This window comes from Aquarana catesbeiana, linkage group LG01, assembly GCF_042186555.1.
Source record: "Aquarana catesbeiana isolate 2022-GZ linkage group LG01, ASM4218655v1, whole genome shotgun sequence".
In the NCBI taxonomy this organism is placed as follows: Eukaryota; Metazoa; Chordata; class Amphibia; order Anura; family Ranidae; genus Aquarana; species Aquarana catesbeiana.
Genome location: NC_133324.1, coordinates 732,779,077 through 732,797,831, shown reverse-complemented (window position 1 = coordinate 732,797,831; position 18,755 = coordinate 732,779,077). Strand labels below are relative to the sequence as shown.

Below are 18,755 nucleotides of genomic sequence, written 5' to 3'. Positions count from 1 at the left end.
AGCCATTACTACGCAAATGCCACAAAGTATCCCGCTTACAATATGCAAAACAGCAGAGAGACAAGCCTCAAACCTTCTGGCACAAAGTCCTTTGCAGTAATAAGACCAAAATTGAGCTTTTTGGCCACAACCATAAACTCTACAATTGGAGAGGAGTCAAGAAGGCCTATGATGAAAGGTACACCATTCCTACTGTGAAACATGGAGGTGGATCGCTGATGTTTTGGGGATGTGTGAGCTACAAAGGCACAGGAAATTTGGTCAAAATTGATGGCAAGATGAATGCAGTATGTTATCAAAAAATACTGGAGGAACATTTGCATTCACTTCCAGGAAGCTGCGCATGGGACGTACTTTGACATTCCAACATGACAATGATCCAAAACACAAGGCCAAGTCGACCTGTCATTGGCTACAGCAGAATAAAGTGAAGGTTCTGGAGTGACCATCTCAGTCTCCTGACCTCAATATCATTGAGCCACTCTGGGGAGATCTCAAATGTGCAGTTCATGCAAAACAGCCCAATAATTTACAGGAACTGGAGGCTTTTTGCCAAGAGGAGTGGGCAACGTTACCATCTGAGCAGATAAAGAGCCTCATCCACAAATACCACAAAAGACTTCAAGCTGTCATTGATGTTAAAGGGGGTTATACACCGTATTAAGAACTGGGGTATGTAAACTTTTGATCAGGGTCATTTGGGTAGTTTCTGTTCTCATTATGATTTAAAAAGAGTAAACACAGTTGATTGATAATAAATTGCTTCAGCCAAACACTAACCATAAGTTAAAGAAAAGTTTTTGTGTTATCATTCATATTCTCTGAAAAATGGCCAAGAAATCATAAATTCTGCCAGGGTGTAAACCTATGAGCACAACTGTAGATGAAAGACCAAAACCACAGTTAATACAAACATATAAAATGTTTATTGGTCCAACAACAAACTTTAAAAAGATAAAAAGGCTCCTGTGTATACAGACTGGACTGTATAAGTGTCAATCACATGTTGCTATAATCCCACATAGACATGACTTGAGAGGCTGAAAACATATACTATTAATCAAGCGGGTGCTGGAGGGGAGAGAGGAGATCGTCTGCCAGGTAAAACCACTTGTTCTCCCAGATGGAAAAAGCAGATGCTGTGCAAGGGATATGGTGATGAGCCCAATATTTATCTCTGTGGAGAGTGGAGAGGCCAGGGATGTATACTGCAGGCAAAGGTGCAAAAAAGCCAGGCTTGTATTAGGCAAAAGATGACATAAGGCTGTGCAGCAAGGCCGCGGGCTAGCAGATCGATCCCAGGACAATCCCGGGAGACTCAAGCAGAGGATGGGTAGCAGAAGCTTCAAGACAGCATGCCGGGTGTAATGTCACCGCAGCCGCAATGGTTACTGGATGCTGTGTGTGTTGAGACACCACGGGCAGTGGCGTCTCCAGCTTTCATATCAAGGGGGGGCACATGGGGGACAGGGACAAAAGTAGGGGGGCCAAAACGCAATTATATATATATATATATATATATATATATATATATATATATATATATGCTAGGGCCCTTTACTTCTGTTGCAGGGCCCTTTATTATGATCTCCCAATGGGACCCTTTCACATGTGCTGCAGTGAGCCCCGTTCCTATTGTATTGGGGTCCCCCAGGGTGTCAGAGAGATTTGTCCCCAGCATACCAAGAAAATATAAGGGTCCAAAGCAGTGGGAGAACTACCAGTGTTGCAAAGGTAGCACTTGCGACCGGGCCCTGGCGTTCTGCCACTGTGGGGTTCCCCAGCCTCCTCTTGCTGTCCTGCCCCTGCTATTGACAGCGCTGGTCTGGTGTCTGTCTCCCTGACAGGGGTGGCAGTCTACTAGAACTTAGTGCTGGTGATATTGTGGGTGCATGCAGGGGAAGGCTGGCACTATTGGTTGTAGAGAGCTGAGCCCCCAGCTGGTCATCTAGCAGCAGTAATGCTGTATAACCTTCTCTGTTGACATGCCAATTGGGCTGTGATCCAGGTGATGTTCCCAGTCAGATCTAATAAACACAGTATTTATTAGAATCAAGAGTACAATCACATATATATCTACAGTGTGTGTGTGTGTATATATACTGTATATATATATATATATATATATATATATATATATATATATATATATATATATACATATACAGTTAAGGCCTGTAATTGTCATCATAGGTATACCTCAACTATGAGAGACAAAATGTGGAAACAAATCCAGACAATCACATTGTCTGATTTTTGAAAGAATTTATTTGCAAATTATGGTGGAAAATAAGTATTTGGTCACCTACAAACATGCAAGATTTATGGCTCTCATAGACCTGTATCTTCTTCTTTAACCTCCCTGGCGGTTTTCCCGAGTGTGGCTCGGGGTTAAAATTCAGTACCATTAGCGGTAACCCCGAGCCACACTCGGGATCGCATTGCAGGATCCTGGGGCGGCGTTACTTACCTTGTCCACGGGGTCCTGCGATGTCCCCCGCAGTGTCCGAGGGCTCCGTCCTCCTCCGAAGCCTCTCCGTGCCAGGCTCCGTTCCCTGCGAGCGGCGCGACGCACGGGGGCGGAGCCTGGCGGCAAATTCAAAAAACTGTCAAAATCATAACACATACAGTACTGTAATCTTACAGATTACAGTACTGTATGAAATGATTTCACATCCCTTTTGTCCCCAGTGCTCTGGCCCATGCCCTACATGCAGTTTTACATGATATACACTGTTCTTTCTGCCTGGAAACTGGAGATTGTCCATAGCAACCAAAAAGTGTCCCTTTACGTCAAAAGTGGCTTTAGACCAGCTAGAAAACAGCGATAGTAAATTAGAACACTTGCAGAATTGAGCGATAGTGAATTGTGGGGAAATTTATTTTATTACTATTTTTTTAAAATTTTTTTAATTATTTATTTTTATTTATTATATTATAATTTATGTTTTTGTGTTTCAAACTTTATCATACCCGGGATATCTACTAGACTCTGGTTTGGACAGATTTAAGTGTGTTATTGTTAAGATTTACAGACCTACAATATAAAACGCCAAATTTCCATGCAAAATAATGGTACCGCTTTCAGCACCTAAAATCCGAAATAATCATACCGCCAGGGAGGTTAAGAGGCTCCTCTGTCCTCCACTCATTACCTGTATTAATGGCACCTGTTTGAACTTGTTATCAGTATAAAAGACACCTGTCCACAACCTCAAACAGTCACACTCCAAGCTCCACTATGGTGAAGACCAAAGAGCTGTCGAAGGACACCAGAAACAAAATTGTAGACCTGCACCAGGCTGGGAAGACTGAATCTGCAATAGGCAAGCAGCTTGGTGTGAAGAAATCAACTGTGGGAGCAATAATTAGAAAATGGAAGACATACAAGACCACTGATAATCTCCCTCGATCTGGGGCTCCACGCAAGATCTCACCCTGTGGGGTCAAAATGATCACAAGAACGGTGAGCAAAAATCCCAGAACCACACAGGGGGACCTAGTGAATGACCTGCAGAGAGCTGGGACCAGTGTAACAAAGGCTACCATCAGTAACACACTACGCTGCCAGGGACTCAGATCCTGCAGTGCCAGACGTGTCCCCCTGCTTAAGCCAGTACATGTCTGGGCCCATCTGAGGTTTGCTAGAGAGCATTTGGAAGATCCAGAAGAGGATTGGGAGAATGTCATATGGTCAGATGAAACCAAAGTAGAACTGTTTGGTAGAAACACAACTCGTCGTGTTTGGAGGAGAGAGAATGCTGAGTTGCAACCAAAGAACACCATACCTACTGTGAAGCATGGGGGTGGCAACATCATGCTTTGGGGCTGTTTCTCTTCAAAGGGAACAGGATGACTGATCCGTGTACATGAAAGAATGAATGGGGCCATGTATCATGAGATTTTGAGTGCAAACCTCCTCCCATCAGCAAGGGCATTGAAGATGAAGTTGAGGTATACCTATGATGACAATTACAGGCCTCTCTTATCTTTTTAAGTGGGAGAACTTGCACGATTGGTGGCTGACTAAATACTTTTTTGCCCCAATGTATATATATATATATATATATATATATATATAAATATCAAATCAACTGTATGTTCAGCAGCCATGTGGGCTCCATGCCAGTAAGGTGTGGGCTTTGATCAATAAAATCACTATCATATTTAACATTAGATTTGACTAGGGGCATCACCTGGATTGCATCCTGATCAGAATATCAGCGTAGGCTCCACTGCTGCTAAGCAACCTGCAGGAAGCTCAACTGTCTACAACCATTAGAGATGGGCTCGGGTGTGTTCAAACTGCCATGTGCCCGATCCTGCCAGGAAGCCGACACTACACACGGCTAATCACAGGCAGTAAGAGATTTCCTGATCTGTGCAGCTGCGGACTAGGAAATGTTTCACTAACTGTGATTAGCACTGCGGAGTGTCAGCTTCCTGGCAGGATCGGGCACGTGGGAATTTGAACACACCTGAGCCCATCGATAACAACTAATTATGCTGACCCTCCTTTGCATGAGCCCATCAGCCCCATAAAGTAATCAGCACTGGGTCCTAATGCGCTGCCATGGAGACAGAGACTAGCACTGTCAATAGCCGGGACAAGACAGCAACTCTGGTTTTTCCACCACTGGTCTACAGTGTGAGGATTCCCCCATACACCTGGAATGTGTAGATGGGGTAATTAGATCTTTTTTTTTTTTCATTCAACCTAATAGTTGAATAAAAAAAGTGATCAATGTATGGTCTGCTTAAGTGCTAAGACCAGCCATAGACAGTTTAAATCTCAACAAGTTCAGCAGGAACTGGCTGAGATTTGAACCATTAATGGTTGATCGATCAACTTGGGTACAACCAGCCTGCCAGATACTCTTATGACTATTGCTAGCGGTTGCTATAGCTGCTAGTGATAATCACTGTTTGTCGGGAGAGTACAATTGCTGGGCAAGGGGGATTCCCCTGTCAGCACTGACTGTGTTGATGGGGGAATCATGCACATTTCTTTCCTGCAACCTGTGCAACCACATCCCCTCTCTTCAGATACAGCTGCATGCCAGGGATAGTGTGGGTGGGACAGGTAGACACAGGAGGAACAGAGGTGGGAGGAGGAGGAGCTGTATTCCTCTCTGCTCTACCTTCCGTGAAATCAGTCTTTCTTCACTGTCACTGAGATAATGGAAGGCTTCGGCCCCCCACAGTGCTGGTGGAGTCCTTTCTGCAACTTGCTCTCCTCCCTACCAAAGAGAATGCAGGGGAAGGGAGCAGATCGGGCAGCCGTGGCTGTGTGAGCTCCCCTCGTATTATGCCATGAACAGTGTCAGTGAGCAGAGGGACGGGAAGAAATCCCCCGCAGGAGCTGTCAGGGATGCTCTGCCTCTCAGGAGAGCCTGTGTCAACTTGGCGGTGGCCCCAGCAAGATGCGGGGCACCCGCTACATATACAAACAAAAATGTGTTTTAATTGGGGGGGGGCATGGTGTGGCACAGTATAATGTTGGGGGGGTCATGGCCCCCTCTGGTCCCCCCCAATGACGCCACTGACCAGGGGATAGCAACAAAGTTCCGTGGAGCAATCTCTCAGAAGGCTGTTGACAGAAGGCTTTTGTTGGTTATATTGTTATTCTTAGGCATCATAATTGGTGCTCACGGTTTAACTCCCAGCTGTGAGGGATTTCAGTTTTGTTCCACCATTTTATGAACTGAGTATCATTGCAAAGCGCCTGAATTGTCCTTTTTGTAAAATTGGAGAGTGCAAACTCTGGTGCAGCTGTGCATGGTTGCCAATCAGCTTTGCTTCTGACTTCAGCTTTTTCAATTAATGTATGTAAACGCTTGCCTTGTAAAACAACCCATTCAGTTTAAAATTTAAATGAAAGGCACAACATTTGTGTGTGCGTAAATACATATATATACACACAAAATATATATATATATATATATATATATATATATATATATATATATATATATATATATATATATATATATATATATATACACACACACACACACACACACACACACACACACACACATTATAAATACTTTAAAGGGGTCACATACCCTCTGTTTTCAGCAACATAAGGATCTCAGGGAGCTGGTGGAGGAGAAACAGCAGTACACTGGTCTTCCCAGTGAATGGCTGTGAGGGATGGGGGGGACAGGACACATCTGATCATTGGAGGCAAACAAGCTGAGTTCTCAGCATATCTGGAGAACTGACCATGCTGTGCTATCATGGCTAGTGTAGTCAGATTTTTATTAGAAAAGTAGAGGGACTGGCAGGAACACCAGGTGCTTTACACAAAACGAAGCGATACAAAGAGAACAGGATACCTTTTTCTTATAAGTAGATAGTACAGCCGGCACATATCAGGAAAATAAAGTGTTGGGTTTACATATTCTTTAAGCTTTGACAAAAAACCTTGAAGCTGATTGGTTCACAGAGCTGTACCAGATTTTGCATTCTACGGTTTTAGCAAATCAACCCCTATGTGTTTATTCCTGTTCAAGGATGTGTTAGTGCATCCATCTAACACACTGCCATTGCTGTTTCTGGTTCTGGAAGATGCCCATAATAAAGATGACACAGAAAAGGAAATCTGGGGGGGTCAATTTTCCATCTCAGTCTGTCACGGTAAATAAACAATCTTCATAACTATGTGTACCACATGATCTAATGATCTAACATAATATAACAGTTTAATTATAGGTGTTACAGTGTAGTAATATTTCAAAGCACACTTGTGAAAGCTGACATTGTTTTTATGTCTGCTCTTTCATATTCATTAAGTTAACAAAGAAAGAGCATTTAACCTTTCATGCTTCCAATAAAGCAGTACAAATTAGTACTTCTGAAATCAAGCACGTGTGACGTGTACTTTGTTAGTTTAGCTTGTTAAGTCCCAACCCTGTTGAGTGCTGCTCTGAAGATGAAAGCGCATTGTTCTAGGGGTATGTTTTTAGATGAAGGCGTGGTAGTCGAACATCACTGAGTATTTTCACAGAACTGTCTCTCTCTGACAATATACAGTGCATGCATCTGCACTGTACTGATGTGTCATTTTTATTTGTACTTATAATATGCATGTCAGCATTATCAAAAGGCTAACCAAGGTTTTCCCTCTGGGAATATTTCTCTTGTTAAGTTCCCATGTCAACTTCTCCTGTCACTAAATACAAAATACATTTTTTATGATTGCCTGTTAGCTAGACACAGTACAGTCATTGTCAATGTTCTATAAACTGCACATTGATCAATAAAATGGCATATGTACTAGATATCTATAATGCATGAGGGTGAAAGATAAAATTGTCATGCAGTGGCAAAAAACAAAAAATAAAAAAACAATTTGCAGTTATACCATTCTTATTTGAAAACCTGTACTCAGCTCCCTTATGGCGCAACAGATTTAAATGTTTCATGTATTATTATGGCTGTCATCCCTCTCAATATACTGTGAAATAAGTTGGTCCTTTACACATAAAAGTTAGTAGTCATCACATAGAGAATAGACATCAAATGTCCCTGACATCCAAAATCAATGCCAATCAATACTTCATCTTTGTAATTGCCAATGTTGTGCTGATCCACTTCTAAATAGCTTGTACAGGATGCCAAGGATGGGTCCTGATTGGCACCGTTGTTATGGTTGTGGTCCTTTTAAACTGGGAGGCCACAGGAGAAACAGCTTTGATTGCTCAGGATAGGCCCACCTGTGGGAAAACTCTAAATAGACTGGAAGTAGCCAGCAAGTCAATCAGATGTTTTGTAGAGCAGGACACAGTGTGAGAGGGCTGTGGGTTGTTTGTCTGACTTAAGCTGGGCATAGATGGGTCAGTTTTTCATTCAACCAGAGGGTTGAATGAAAAAAACTGAGTCGATTCCCCTATCCACACATTTGAGGTGTCATTACATTCTGACAGCGGGGAGACTTTCTTGGTGTCAGAATACACGGATTGAGGGGGAATTTTCCAATCCAAATTTCGATCTATCAATGGGCAGCTTGAGGTGCTGCTGGACTTCTGTGACCTTTTCTGGACACCTGGATCAGGCAGGAACTTTCAACCCTGTCAAGGGACAAGTTTATGCTTTAATTTGTACCAAAGTTATGGACTATTTTGTTGGTTTATGCTGAAGATAAGCTATTTTGGTTGTACTTTTTGATAAATGTTGTTCATTTTAACAAGATATGGCTAGTTAGTGATCTGGACCCCCAAATACCACACTGTCAACACTTTCAGTCTGACATTCTCAGTGACCTGTGAAATCTTCTATTCCAGGGGAGCTGCATGGCAAGCCCAAGGCCCACGTTGTATAAAAGTGGGCCAAAACACACTAAGGCAGCTCACAGATGAGTCAGTTGTTTTTGTTCAACAAGTGGGTTGAATGAAACAAACGGACTTAATTGCCCCATCTACACACTCTATGTGGATGGGGGAATCCTCCCCACTGAGTTATTGTATTCTGCCAGACACAAGACTACATTGATCATCTTTGCAGGCTATAGCCTGCATCGCTGATAAAGCGGGGACATTTTGTCAAGTTGGTTGTACAGAATGCGATTGGAAGACTGTGCAATCAACCATGCAATGCTACAACCTCGGTAGCCAGTAGAGGCTCTTGTATTAAACTGTTAAAGATGTGGGTAGCAGAGGGGTGGGGCTTAGTGCCTGAAATCTACAGGAAAAGAAAAACAGATTTATGGATTTTAAATTAATATTTTATGGGACTTATTGTTAGTGTAGATGTTTAGGATATGACCTGTTTACATTCAGGCTAATATATCACAAGAGCAGGAAACGGCAAGAAAGACAAATAGACAGAAGGGGAGAAAGATATAATAATGTGATGTCATACAAATTATGAGCAGGGCTCTCTGATTTCCCCCCCCCTGTATTGAATTGTATTGTAATTGTACTGTCTGCCCTAATGTTGTAAAGCGCTGCGTAAACTGTCGGCACTATATAAATCCTGTATAATAATAATAATAATAATACAAATTTAATATTGTCTTATTTGGTAAAGATTTCTTAGTACTTAAGTGCTAATTCTTATCTTTCTTGCACAGCTCTTACTTAAGCAAAGTGAGTTCTGATTGCATCTCCTTTTGAGAATGAAGTACTCCTTGAATATAGCCATTTGTCACAGGCATAAGATTGCATGTGTAGAGGATTGTACATAAAACAAGAACATATACATACCTCCATAAAAGGAGATCTAGCATCAAACATGCAAGTTCGTAATGTTTCATTCCGATAGTCAAAGGGCACCATGACAAATCCAATTGCCTCAGGGATTGCCAGCACAAACGAAAGACCCCAGATGGAGAGAATTTCAATTGCTGTGATAAGTGGGATTCCATTGCCTTGAACTCGGCTCCAGGATGCAACTGCTCTGTACCTGGAATACAGAGAAGTTTTCATGTGAATGTGTTTCATTAACCAAAGCTCCATAGAATCTAACCATTGTGTTAAACCTTTGCACTAAACTGTATGTGAAAACACTAATGGTAAATGATTAAAAAGATGTTTGTTTGTTTCTTCCACCTCCAAATTCACTGTGTTGGTTAGTGAGGCTGCCCATCACATTATGTATACTTACTCTCTGGTACAGTCCTGCTTTTTATCCAGTTGTGCCATTACAGCTGTATCCAAGGATCACTGTGTGGGGCTTGCTGAATTAATTTATCACCATATCTGCTTGTTACGTTGGGCCACAGATCATTCATATGCAAATTCAAGGTCAGCTCATTCATTTCAAAATCCTCTGTTGGCTCATTCATATGCAAATTCATCAGCAGCTCATTCATTCATTTGCCATACGATCCCCAACTGCAAGACAATTCAACATAATTTCTGTGCTTGCATGCAGTGGGGGGCTTGTGCTTATTTTAGCACAACCACAATTGGCCATGGCGCAGTACATGTAACACCTCTTATATTCATTCACAATTAATTAACAAACTTCCACCCCCACCCTTATAACAGTATATATTTAGAGCAGCCGTAAGGGGTCAGCACGTTGCTGGGGGAGCACATTGGTGGGCTTATTTCCTTAAGACTTCTTTCTCTAAGTGATTCTTCATACAAGTGATATGCACTTCAGCGACTGCACGAAGCAAACATACATTGCAAACTATGCTGGAAAACACCTAACAGGCTGCAGGTGACTCTGTCTCTCTATTAAGCTCTCCTTCCACTTTGTAACATGTGCTCTCTACCATTCCTTTTGGCAGTTGTGTCCTCCCTCCTCAAACACTCTTACCTTCACCCCTCTTCTCCACCCCACAGCTTATATATATCACCCCGCCTCCTGTCCTCTCACTATTACTGCTCCTACCAACTCTTGCTTATTCTACATCCATATATTCTGATAAAACCTCCAGGACTGTCCCTTTATATAAATCATATTCCCACATTACCTCCCCCACCCACCTGCTTCTCCTAACCTCTGGTGACATATCCCTAAACCCTGGGCCTCCATCATTTGTTTTTGCCCGATGCTCCCATCTCCCTACACCCTCTGGCAGCAGCTGCAACCCACATAACTTAGTCTCTATTCCTCTTCTTCAAAAAAACAGCCTCCCCTTCTCTTGTGCTCTCTGGAATGCCCATTCTGTCTGTAACAAACTCACCGCCCTTCACGACCTCTTTATCAAAAATTCCTTTAACCTATTTGCCATCACCGAAACCAGGCTTCATGAATCCAACACTACTTTTCCTGCTTCCCTCTGCCATGGTGGCTTTCTCTGGACTCACTCCCCCAGACCAAGTGGACGGAAGGGAGGTGGAGTGGGAATCCTTCTAGCCCCATGCAGCACCTATCAGGTACTTGACCCACCCCCCCTCTGACACTCTCCTCTGCTGAGGCACATTGCATTAGTCTATTTTCTCCTGTTTCTCTAAGAATTGCTGTTATCTACTAGCCCCCTGGACCAGTATCAACCTTCCTGGATGACTTCTCTGCTTGGCTGCCCTATGTTCTCTCTTCTAAAACCCCCACTATCAACATCCTGTTAATGCTAATACTACTACTACTTCTAAACTTCTCAGTCTAACCTCATCTCTTGACCTGAAGGAATGGATACAGGCTCCTACTCACTCCAACGGCAATACCCTTGACCTTGTCTTCTCCTATCTGTGCACTCTGTGCAACCTCTCCAACAATCCTCTCCCACTCTCTGATCACCACTTTATTAGTTTCACTCTCTCCAGGTCTTACATAGTTACATAGTAGGTGAAGTTGAAAAAAGACACAAGTCCATCAAGTCCAACCTATGCGTGATTATATGTCAGTATTACATTGTATATCCCTGTATGTTACGGTCGTTCAGGTGCTTATCTAATAGTTTCTTGAAACTATCGATGCCCCCCCACATCCTTGCCGCTCTTACAGTAAAGAACCCTCTACGTAGTTTAAGGTTAAACCTCTTTTCTTCTAATTTTAATGAGTGGCCACGAGTCTTGTTAAACTCCCTTCTGCGAAAAAGTTTTATCCCTATTGTGGGTTCACCAGTATGGTATTTGTATATTGAAATCATATCCTCCCTCAAGCGTCTCTTCTCCAGAGAGAATAAGTCTAGTGCTCGCAACCTTTCCTCATAACTAATATCCTCCAGACCAGACCTCCAGCTTTGTTGCCCTTCTCTGTACTCGCTCCATTTCCAGTACATCCTTCTTGAGGACTGGTGCCCAGAACTGGACAGCATACGCTAGGTGCGGCGGGACCAGAGTCTTGTAGAGCTGGAGAATTATCTTTTATCTCTGGAATGAATCCCCTTTTTAATGCATGCCAATATTCTGTTTGCTTTTTAGCAGCAGCTTGGCATTGCAAGCCATTGCTGAGCCTATTATCTACTAGGACCCCAAGGTCCTTTTTGATCCTAGATTCCCCCAGAGGTTCTCCCCCAGTGTATAGATTGCATTCATATTTTTGCCACCCAAACGCATTCTTTTACAATTTTCTACACTGAACCTCATTTGCCATGTAGTTGCCCACCCCATTAATTTGTTCAGATCTTTTTGCAAGGTTTCCACATCCTGCAGAGAAGTTATTGCTCTGCTTAGCTCAGTATCGTCCGCAAATACAGAGATTGAACTGTTTACCCCATCCTCCAGATCGATTATGAACAAATTAAACAGGATTGGTCCCAGCACAGAACCCTGGGGGACCCCACTACCCACCCCTGGCCATTCTGAGTACTCCCCATTTATCACCACCCTCTGAACTCGCCCTTGTAGCCAGTTTTCAATCCATGTACTCACCCTATGGTCCATGCCAACAGACCTTATTTTGTACGATAAACGTTTATGGGGAACTGTGTCAAATGCTTTTGCAAAATCCAGATACACCACGTCTATGGGCCTTCCTTTATCTAGATGGCAACTCACCGCCTCATAGAAGGTTAATAGATTGGCTTGGCAAGAATGATTCTTCATGAATCCATGCTCATTACTGCTAATGATACCGTTCTCATTACTAAAATCTTGTATATAGTCCCTTATCATCCCCTCCAAGAGTTTACATACTATTGATGTTAGGCTAACTGGTCTGTAATTCCCAGGGATGTATTTTGGGCCCTTTATAAATATTGGTGCTACATTGGCTTTTCTCCAATCAGCTGGTACCATTCCAGTTAGTAGACTGTCAGTAAAAATTAGGAACAATGGTCTGGCAATTACTTGACTGTGTTCCTTAAGTACCCTCGGGTGCAAGCCATCTGGTCCTGGTGATTTATTAATGTTAAGTTTCCCAAGTTTAATTTTAATTCTGTCCTCTGTTAACCATGGAGGTGCTTCCTGTGATGTGTCATGAGGATAAACACTGACCTCTCTGCTGCCTTTGATACAGTGGACCACCCCCTCCTCCTCAAAAAACTTCACTCCTTTATTCTCGGTGATTGTACTCTTCGCTGGTTCTCATCCTACCTATCCCACCACTCCTTCAGTGTTACTTACAACTCTACTTCCTCCTTTCCTCTTCCTTTCTCCTTTGGGGCCTCCCAAGGTTCTGTTCTTGGACCTCTCTTTTTCTTAATCCACACCTCCTCCCTGGGTCAGTTGATTGTCTCCCATGGCTTTCAATATCATCTCTACGTGGACTACACCCAAATCTACCTCTCCACCCCCCAACTCACTCCATCTGTCTCCTCATGCATCACCAACTTGCTAACAGATATATCAGCCTGGATGTCACATCACTTCCTCAAACTGAACCTATCCAAAACTGAGCTCATGATATTTCCGTGCCACTTCCCATGATTTCTCTGTCAAAATCAACGGCTCAAAATCAACCCGTCCCCCCATGCCAAGGTCCTATGTGTAATCCTGAACTCTGAACTATCCTTTCGGCACCACATCAAATGCTTGTCCAAAGCTTGCCACCTCAGCCTTCCGCAACATCTCCAAGATACGCCCCTTCCTAACCAATGTCACCACAAAGCTTCTAATCCACTCCCTGGTCATCACTTGCTTCAACTATTGCAACTCCCTCCTCATTGGCTTATCTCTAAACAGGCTATCCCCCTTCAGTCCATCGTGAATGCTGCTGCGAGGCTCATCCACCTTACAAACCGCTCAGTGTCTGCTACCCATCTCTGCCAATCCCTCCATTGGCTGCCACTCAACCAACAAATCAAATTCAAGATACTAACAGTAACTTACAAAGCCATCCACAACCTGGCCCCCAGCTACATCTCTAACCTGGTCTCAAAATACCAACCAAATCGTCCTCTTCGCTCCTTCTAAGACCTCCTGCTCTCTAGCTTCCTTGTCACCTCATCCCATGCTTGCATCCAGGACTTCTTCCAAGCCTCTCCCATCCCCTGGAATGCTTTACCCCAATCTGTCCGACTATCTCCTACTTTGTCTACTTTCAGACGATCCCTGAAAACTCAGAGAGAGGGAGAAGCCTGTCTGGTCCCTTCCTAACAATTGTACATTTATTTTCTACATCAGCTCACCCCCACAGTTATTACCTCTTGTATCTCTTGACCCTTCCTCTTAGATTGTAAGCTCTAATGAGCAGGGCCCTCTGATTTCTACTGTATTAAACTATATTGTATTTGTACTGTCTACCCTCAAGTTTTAAAGTGCTGCATAAACTGTTGGCGCTATATAAATGCTGAATAATAATAATACACAGCTATGAAAGCAAATATTCCACTGCACATTTAACTCTCAATTCTTAAAATGTGACTTCTACTGGCTTCCGTTACTAATAACATTGTATGAGTCTATAAAAAATAAGCAATAGACCCTGGATACAGTACACAAATACTCAACATGCATCAAGGGAAACTCTGCACAAAATCCCAAAATATCTGTTACACATGCTGCATATATAACATATTGCAACTACCAGAAGCCTAATACCATACCGGTTTCAGACACTGTAGATGCACTGCTCGTCAACCCACCCCACAATTTATCAAATTTATTGGGTGTTCCCCTACTAGCATACGTGGCTTTATACAAAGGAAGGGCTTTAGTAATAAGTGCCTTCCAGGCCGGAGCAGAACTATCATTTTTCTAGCATAATAAAATGGTAATGTCAAAAGGGTACATGCTACTTTCTTAAGGGCCAGGGCATCAACTAGTCCCAAGAGACACACACTTCAATGGTTGTGTAGTAACTTCCTCTATACATTCAGTAACTTCCTGTCAAAACCTCTGTATAGTCCCAAAAACTGTGGGTGAGGTACACCACCAGCAACAGGGTGACTGGGAAAGAAAGATCCTAGCCAATCTGGCTGGGGTGAGGTATATTCGATGCAGGAATTTGTATTGGATGACATGATCCCTAGCCAATACCAGCCTGGAAAAATTGATTTCCCAAAGAGCATCCCAGTCATCCCCGTCTAACTGAGGGAACACCCCTTTCCAAGCTGCTCTGCAAGGTGCAAAGACCCTGTTGACATCCACAAAAAGTTGCTTATAAATATTGGACAAAACCTTGTGTAAAGAAGCATCCTGAAGCACAGACTCCAAACCACCTTCCTGCAATGTGAGTGCAGCAGTACCAAATTGAGAATTATATGCATGAGGAAGTTGCACATACTAAAACAGAAAACAGAATTAGGCAGTTTAAATTTAGAATTCAGAGCATCAAATTGCAGGCGTGTGCCATTCCTTACAATATCCTCCACCTCTTTAATATGAAATTTGGGCCATATAATAGGGTCAGGGTATGTATAGAATTGTGAAAGCTGAGGATTTTTCCATAAAGGTGTGTGGGGAGAAATTCCCTGACAATCTCTGGATTCTGCTTTGGAGAGAGAGAGAGAGGAGGAAATCCCTGGTGTCGCTCATCCACGCAGGTGTTTAGGAGTGAAATGACAACCTCAGCCTGGGCTCCCGCCAGGCCACGCCCCCAAAACGTTTTGCTCTGCCCCTCGTAGCTTAATCATGCTTAATCATTAATTTCTGCTTTACAAGCCACCATCCATGCTCTGTCAGGGCTGGGCTCAGCCCTTCCTTTTCAGAGCTGGCCGCTCAGCTGTCGGCTAATTGCCAGCTCCCATCTCTCCACAGTTACTCAACTGTTGATGATATCCTGCTTGTCAGTCCTGCCTACTTAAGCTGTTCAGCCCAGTGGATCTCTGCCTTGGTCAACATCACAGAGAGTATCTCCTGCGTTCCTGTTTAAAGACTTGCTTTGCAACACCCCTTCTGGCTCCAGATCCTGCTTGCTGTTCCACTACATTGATCCCTGACTTCTAGCTTGGCTGAATATTCATTCCGACTACTGAACTTTGGCTATCTTTTGTCTACGTTTGTTCTTTTTACTTTTATTATTAAACAAGTGTGATTTAACTGTACTTCTGTCTCGGTCTGATTTCATGGTTTCTGACAGTAGGCGAAGGCCATGAATTCATAAGATGCAGTCAATCCACTTGTTGGTAATATTTTAAAGCGGCAGTCCAGTGACCTATCGTTTTTTTTTTTCCGTTCATTGTGAAACTTTGCTAACCAAAGTATAATACTCAATGTTTGTGTTTAATATTTCTGCCTCTAGCTGATTTCGTCCACAAAAATAACTTAAGAAATGTGATGCCGGCCGTTTTCACCTTGCTTGTGTGCATGTGAAGCCCACAAGCATTTATTTCCGGGACGTGGCGAATGCTGTGCTCCCAGCATTCACCGCTCATTCCCACGCATGCTCATTGGTAACAGCGAACAGCGCCGTAAAATTCCGGGTTGCCATCACAACGGGCGTTGTCGTCGGAAGTTCCCGCCCCGTTGTGATAGCAACCAAACAGCGCACTGAATCTTGGGAAGCCTGACACTAAGCTCCCAGGAGACAGTGCGGAACAGGGGAAAGGCATTAAACATGCCTACTCCCATGGGAGAAGAGACAGGAAGTGCAACTATAAAGTAAAATATAAAGGTAATTACGGTGATAAAAAATTTTTAGTGCGGCATTTGAGCATCTATGAATTTAACTGAATGGGGTAAGATTAACTTAAAAATTTGGGTGAACCCCCGCTTTAAGGAGTGCTTGCGGGAGCCTCCTGTATATTTGTCTCCGAGCTTTGCAGTCCCACCCATGCCTCCCTCACCTCCCATGCCTCCTGGTACCGAGTTGGTCAGTGAAGGCGAACCCATGCACTTGGGTTTCACGTGTTTCTCTGCGGATGAGGGAACCTTTAGGAGGTGGGAGAGATTGTGCCTTTATTGTGGCCAGGTAGGTCACATTTTGAAGAACGCCCGAACATTGAGGTCCTGTCACGGCCAGACCTTAGGTGGCGTTGTTTCATCCCCAGTTATCCAGAATGATAAGCCCCTGGTTCCGGCACCCTTTCTTGTGTTGAGTTGTCCACCGAGATACAGGCTCTAATCAACTCTGGGGCTGCAGGCCTGTTAATTGATGTTGCCTTTGTATCGAAGCACTCGATTCCGCTGCAGCTGCGTGACACTCCACTTGCCATTGAGGCTATTGACGGGAGACCTCTACAGCCTGCCAATGTGACTCATGAGACGGTTCCGTTAGCCATGGTCGTAGGGGCTCTTCACCATGAGATAATCCAATTTTCCGCTGGCTATTGGTTATCCATGGTTACACAACCCCTCTTTTGATTGGCTCCGTGCTGAGGTTCTCTCCTGGTCACCACAATGCAGTGAGACATGCTTCCAGAAGGTAGCCAAGGTCCTGTGCACCTTTTCACTCTCCTCCTTGCCAGAGGAGTACTGTGATTTTAGCGATGTCTTCGACAAAGGTCAAGCCGGTAGTTTGCCTCCGCACCGGCTGTATGATTGCGCAATTGACCTTCAACCTGGTGCCATACCCCCTCGTGGCCGGGTTTACCCTTTGTCGGTCTTGGAGGATAAGGGCAGATGCACTTTCTCGAAATTTTATCTGCAAATCCTCATCTCCTGCTGGTGCTGGTTTCTTCTATGTGAAGAAGAAGAGTGGTGAACTGAGACCTTGTATTGATTATAGGGATCTCAATCGTTTCATGATTAAGAATGCCTATCCGATTCCGTTGATTACGGAGTTGTATGACCGCCTCAAGGGGGCAACGGTTTTCACAAAGCTTAATTTGAGAGGGGCATACAATCTCGTGAGGATTAAGGAGGTTGAGGAGTGGAAAACTGTTTTTAATACCAGAACAGGCCATTATGAGTACCTCGTAATGCCTTTTGGCCTTTGTAATGCCCTGGTAGTTTTCCAGGACTTTATTAAAGATGTCCTCCGAGATTTGTTGCAGTTGTGTGGGGTGGTTTATCTCAATGATATCCTCATATTTTCCAAGTCCCTGGAGAGCCACCACACAGATGTCTGTTGTGTGCTACAGAAACTAAGAGAGAACAATCTCTATTGTAAACTGGAGAAGTGCCAGTTCCATCATGAACAGGTTAAATTCCTGGGTTATGTCATTCCCACTGCTGGTTTTTCGATGGACCCAGAGAAACTTTCGGCAGTCCTACAGTGGCCCTGACCCGTGGGTTTACATCCTCTTCAGTGTTTCCTGGGCTTTGCCAACTATTATCGGAAGTTTATTCGTAACTTCTTGTCTCTGGTCAAGCCCCTGACTTATATGACCAGAAAGAACGGTAACCCACAGAGTTTGTCTCCCGAGTCCATTAAGGCCTTTGAGTCTCAAGGCTACCTTTGTTTCTGCTCCGGTGTTGGCACATTCTGATCCTATGTTAACTTTTATCCTTGAGGTTGATGCTTCTGAGACTGGTGTTGGCGCCCTTCTGTCTCAACGTCCTACCTCTGAGAGCGCTGTGCATCCTTGTGGCTACTTTTCCAAGAAATTGTCACCTGCCGAGTGCAATTACAAGATTGGTGACAGAGAGCTGTTGGCGATCATTTTAGCCCTGAAAGAATGGAGACATCTCCTCGAAGGTACCACTTTGCCGGTTCTCATTCGTACTGACCATAAGGATCTCACATTCTTGTCTGAGGCTAAACGTCTCTCTCCCAGAAAGGCACGATGGGCTCTTTTCTTGTCAAGTTTCAATTACATTGTCTCATTCTTACCCGGCACTAAGAATGTAAGGGCTGACGCTTTGTCACGACAATTTTCCTCCACTTCCAAGAAGGTCGGCTCCGGTTCCTGTGATTCCTCCTGATCGTATTCTGGCTACGGTTCGCACCAGTCTCATTTCTCCTTTGGGTGATAAAATTCTTGCTGCTCAGGTCCATGCTCCTCCTGAGAAACCTTGTGACCGCTGCTTTGTCCCAGTGAGTCTCCATACTGCTGTGCTCCAGACTTACCATTCTCCCAAGGCTGCTGGCCA

The 18,755-nt window shown here is 43.8% G+C and overlaps 1 protein-coding gene across 1 annotated transcript in view; it reads right to left on the bottom strand.

Moving 5' to 3' along the window:
* Positions 1 to 18,755, bottom strand: part of EDNRA (endothelin receptor type A) — a 111,521-nt gene that overhangs the window by 26,693 nt on the left and 66,073 nt on the right. Inside the window, exon 4 of the mRNA XM_073604726.1 lies at positions 9,210 to 9,408. Within this exon, the coding sequence (XP_073460827.1) occupies positions 9,210 to 9,408 (199 nt within the window). The remainder of the gene's footprint in view (positions 1 to 9,209; positions 9,409 to 18,755) is intronic.